At 52.7% G+C, this 4303-nt stretch overlaps 1 protein-coding gene across 3 annotated transcripts in view; it reads left to right on the top strand.

Moving 5' to 3' along the window:
• The window catches only part of PRSS36 (protease, serine 36), an 11254-nt gene that overhangs the window by 1887 nt on the left and 5064 nt on the right, over positions 1–4303 (top strand). For all 3 annotated transcript variants that reach the window (XM_021714451.1, XM_008062056.2, XM_021714452.1), the window contains exons 5-6: positions 1–149; positions 2232–2398. The exon at positions 1–149 is cut by the window's left edge and continues 99 nt beyond it. In XM_021714451.1, the coding sequence (XP_021570126.1) occupies positions 1–149; positions 2232–2398 (316 nt within the window). The remainder of the gene's footprint in view (positions 150–2231; positions 2399–4303) is intronic.

Raw genomic sequence — 4303 nt, 5'->3', positions numbered from 1 at the left:
ACTGGGCGCCGACGTGGCCCTGCTGCGCCTGGCCTCGCCCGCCAGGCTGGGTCCCGCCGTGCGGCCCGTCTGCCTGCCCCGCGCCTCGCACCGCTTCGCTCACGGCACCGCCTGCTGGGCCACCGGCTGGGGCGACGTCCAGGAGGCGGGTGAGCGGCAGGCGCGGCGAGGGGGGAGCGGAGCCCCAGGGGCGTCCTCGGGGCGGGGCGGCGGGGCGGCGGGGCGGGTCCTCCAGGCGGGGCTCCAACCTGGGGAGGGCGTCGGGGGCGGGGCCTCGGGAGGCGGGGTCCGTGGGCGAGCCCTCGGGGGGCGGGGCCTCAGGCCGAGCCTGGGAGGGTGGATTTCCGCCGGGAAGCGGGCAAATCCCGCACCTCTCGGCACCTGTCGTCCTCCCCAGGGGTTCTCAGATTAAGACTACTGAATCATCCCCACACACCCCCAAGTCTTCACCATTCCTTCCGTCTTTTTCTTTCCTGGATGTAGGATCCGATTAGGGTTCTCATCCAAGCTCCAGCTCATTCCCTCTTCTACTGTAAAATGAGAGAAAAACGAGTGCCCACTTCATGGGCTTGTTGGGTAGATTAAATAAGAAAATCCATCTAAAGTTGATAGCACGGTACCTGGCATAGCAATAACTAAAGGGTTTTAGATGTTTTTACCTTAGGTGATCTGTGTAAAAGTACCAAAGCACAGCACCTGGCTAGTTTGTCTTTCCTCCCGTCCTTCTTCCTCCCATTCTATCCACCCCCACTCTACTCCCTGCTCCTGTCTTCTCCCTACTCACCCTTATTCATTCCATCACTCTTTTGCTCAAGCTATTTCTTGAGCACCTCCTATGTGCCAGACATGCGTTAAGCATTAGAGATAACACCAGTGAATGTAAAAAGAAAAAAATTCTGCCTTCCCAGAGCTTGCATTCTAGTAGGTAGACAGGCAAAAAAAAAGTCAATAAATAAACACACTATTTTTGAAGAGGTGGGGGAAATAGGCCACTTTTCCTTTCCCTTCATCCCTATCATCCAAAGCGACCTTACCATGGTTAGCAACACCCCACACCCCATGGGAAGGTTCTGCAGGAGGAGATGCCACAGCCTCTGCTTGCAGGGGTCCCATCAGGGCAGGAAGGGACAAGCAAAAGTGACTGTGAGCCCCTAGGAAGTCTGTGTGGACATGGCCAGGCCATCCTGACAATGGGCACCCAGAGTGGGATATTGTGAGAGAGGTTTTGTGAAGAGAGGATGTATTTCAGGAATGTGAGGGGAGATAGAGGCCACCCTGGGGACCAGGTGAGGTCTGTTAGATGGAGAAGGGCAACGATGCCAGGCTGGAGTGAAGGGGGCAGAGGCCTTAAGGCCCTACTGAAGGCCAGAGCACCCTGCCAGCTCCAGGGGTTCCCAGGCAAACCTCCAAACTTCCCTGGTTAGGCCCCAAGTACAGCCTCAGACATCATCTGACCTCTCAGGATTCTGAGTGGGTAAGAAAGGAGTTCCCTGGGCTTTTCCCCACCCCTTTCTAGAAGCCTGAGGCTTTGTTTCCATCATAAGCAGGATAGGGCTGTGGCCCCACGTTGAGAAAGTGGGTTCCATTTATTGTTCTTGGTAAGATCAGAGCCCAGTTTGAGAAACATTCCTCTGGCAGCAGCAAGTAAAGGCTTGGCTGGGAAACAGACCGATCAGAAGGTCGGTCAGTTATCCAGGCCCAAGGTTATGCTGCCCGAACCAGGGTAGTTACAGTGAGAATGCCAAGAAGTCACAAATGAGATGTTTTCACGACTTGGGAACTGATTAGGGAAGTAGAGTTGAGAGAGGTGTCTGGGATGACACCCAGATTCCATGCTTGGCACCTCAGGACAGGACCACATTTAGTCTGTATGGCATCTTTGTGAAAAGGATGCCCTCTCTGGACCAACACAACTCCATGTGAGGACTCAGAACTTAATGATTTTAGTCTCTACGTATATCCTTTGTTGGTTGGGGACCATTTTGAAGTACACAGCCTGCACAACCATGATTGGCAGCTCTCACTGGGGGCTTGATGGGATCTTTCCGGAGTTGAGGCTGTAGTAAGAACAAATAGGAACAGGAGGAGATGCGGAGGATGTGATGAGCTGAGATGCTATCAGGCATCTAGATGGAGATGTCCAGAAGGCAGCTGGAGGGGACAAAGCTGAGCCCTGGAAACTGGGGGCCCCATACCTGCCTCACAGCATCTGCTCTCTGGTTCTGCCCCAGACCCTCTGCCTCTCCCCTGGGTGCTACAGGAGGTGGAGCTGAGGCTGCTGAGCGAGGCTGCTTGTCAGTGTTTCTACAGCCGGCCAGGCCCCTTCAATCTCACTCTTCAGCTGTTGCCAGGGATGCTGTGTGCTGGCTACCCGGAGGGCCGCAGAGATACCTGCCAGGTGAGGGAAGGCCCCTGCATCTGCCTGGCAGGGCCAGAGCCCTACCCAGTGAGTAATAGAGAAATCCCATCTCTCAGAGCCTCATCTGCAAAGAGGGCAAGATTGCCAGTGAATGAGCTTGACATGCAGATTATAAACGAATAGAAGCTGATCATCTTGCCCAGGCGTGGTGGCTCATGCCTATAATCCCAGCACTCTGGGAGGTTGAGGTGAGAGGATTGCCTGAGCTCACGTTTTAAGACCAACCTGGGCAACTTGGTGAGAATTCATCTCTACAATTAAAAAAAAAAAATCAGCTGGGTGTGGTGGCGTACGTCTGTATTTCCAGCTACTTGGAAGGCCGAGGCGGAAGGATCACCTGAACCCAGCAGGTCGAGGCTGTGGTGGCCATGGGCATGCCACTGCACTCCAGCCTGGTTAACAGAGTGAGACTCCAACTCAAAAAACAAAAAAGGTGCTGGGTTATCCATCATTAGATGGCCCCAAAACCACTATTTCAGTGTCTGTTCATTGTAGTTCCTGCTTACTTACTTTCTCTCTCTCTCTCTCTCTCTCTCTCTCTCTCTCTCTCTCTCTCTCTCTCCCCCCAGATGCAGTCTTGCCCTGTCACACAGGCTGGAGTGCAGTGGGATAATCATAGCTCACTGTAACCTCAACCTCCTGGGCTCAAGCTGTTCTCCCACCTCAGGCCCCCCACCAGTACCAAGGACTACAGACACACACCACCACACCCAGCTAATTTTTTTTTTTTTTTTTTTTGAGTTGAGGTCTTGCTCTGTTGCCCAGGCTGGAGTGCAGTAATGCAATCATAGCTCAATACAGCCTGGAACTCCTGGGTTGAAAAGATCTTCCTTCCTCAGCCTCCATAATTGGTGGGATTACAGGTGTAAGCCACTGCACCTGGCAGTTGATCTACTTCTAACAGCCTCTTCCTTCTAAATGCCAGCATCTCTGTTTTACTTTTTTTTTTTTAAACATTTGGTTGCCATGAGCCATGATGGTACCACTGCACTCCAGCCTAGGCAACAGAGTAAGACTCTGACTCAAACAAACAAAAAAAAAACAATTGGGTAGAGTTAGAAGTCAAAGACAGCATAGCTGGCAACCAAGGTGGTGGTTTGCGCCTGTAATGCCAGCACTTTGGGAAGCTGAGACAGGAGGATCTCGAGTCCAGGAGTTGGAGACCAACCTGAACAACACAAGGAGACCTTGTCTAAAAAAGGAAAGAGAGAAAGGAAGGGGCTTAGTGGCTTAGCCTGTAATCCTAGCACTTTGGGAGATTAATGTGAGTGGATTCCCTGAGCCTGCAGGTTCAAGACCAGCCCGGGCAATTTGATGAGACCTCGTCTCCATAATAAATAAAAAATTAGCCAGGCGTGGTAGCGCATGCCTGTAGTTCCAGCTACTTGGAAGGCTGAAGCGGAAGGACCGCCTAAGCCCAGCAGGTTGACACTGGGGTGGCCATGAGCATGCCACTGCACTCCAGCCTGGGCAATGAAGTGAGATTCTACCTCAAGAAAAAAAAGAAAGGAAGGAGGGGAGAGAGGGAAGGGAGGAAGGAAAAAAGGAGGAAAGGAAAAGGAGGGGAGGGCTGGGCTCAGTGGCTCACACACTTTGGGAAGTCAAGGAGAGAGGACTGCTTGAGCCCAGGACTTTGAGACCAGCCTAGGCAACATGGAGACAACAACCCTAAAAAAAAAAATTTTTTTTAAGGCCAGCACGATGGCTCACGCCTATAATCCCAACACTTTGGGAGGTCAAGGTGAGAGGATTGCCTGAGCCAGCGGGCTCGAGACCCGCCTGGGCAACTTGGCAAGACCTCATCTCCACAATAAATCAAAAATGAGCCGGGTGTGGTAGTGTGCGCCTGTAGTTCCAGCTACTCAGAAGGCTGAGGCAGAAGGA

This window comes from Carlito syrichta, unplaced genomic scaffold (assembly GCF_000164805.1).
Source record: "Carlito syrichta isolate Samal-C Ts95f unplaced genomic scaffold, Tarsius_syrichta-2.0.1 Scaffold305649, whole genome shotgun sequence".
Taxonomy (NCBI): domain Eukaryota; kingdom Metazoa; phylum Chordata; class Mammalia; order Primates; family Tarsiidae; genus Carlito; species Carlito syrichta.
Note: the sequence above shows the minus strand (reverse complement) of the source record. Positions and strands in the feature narration are given on the sequence as shown.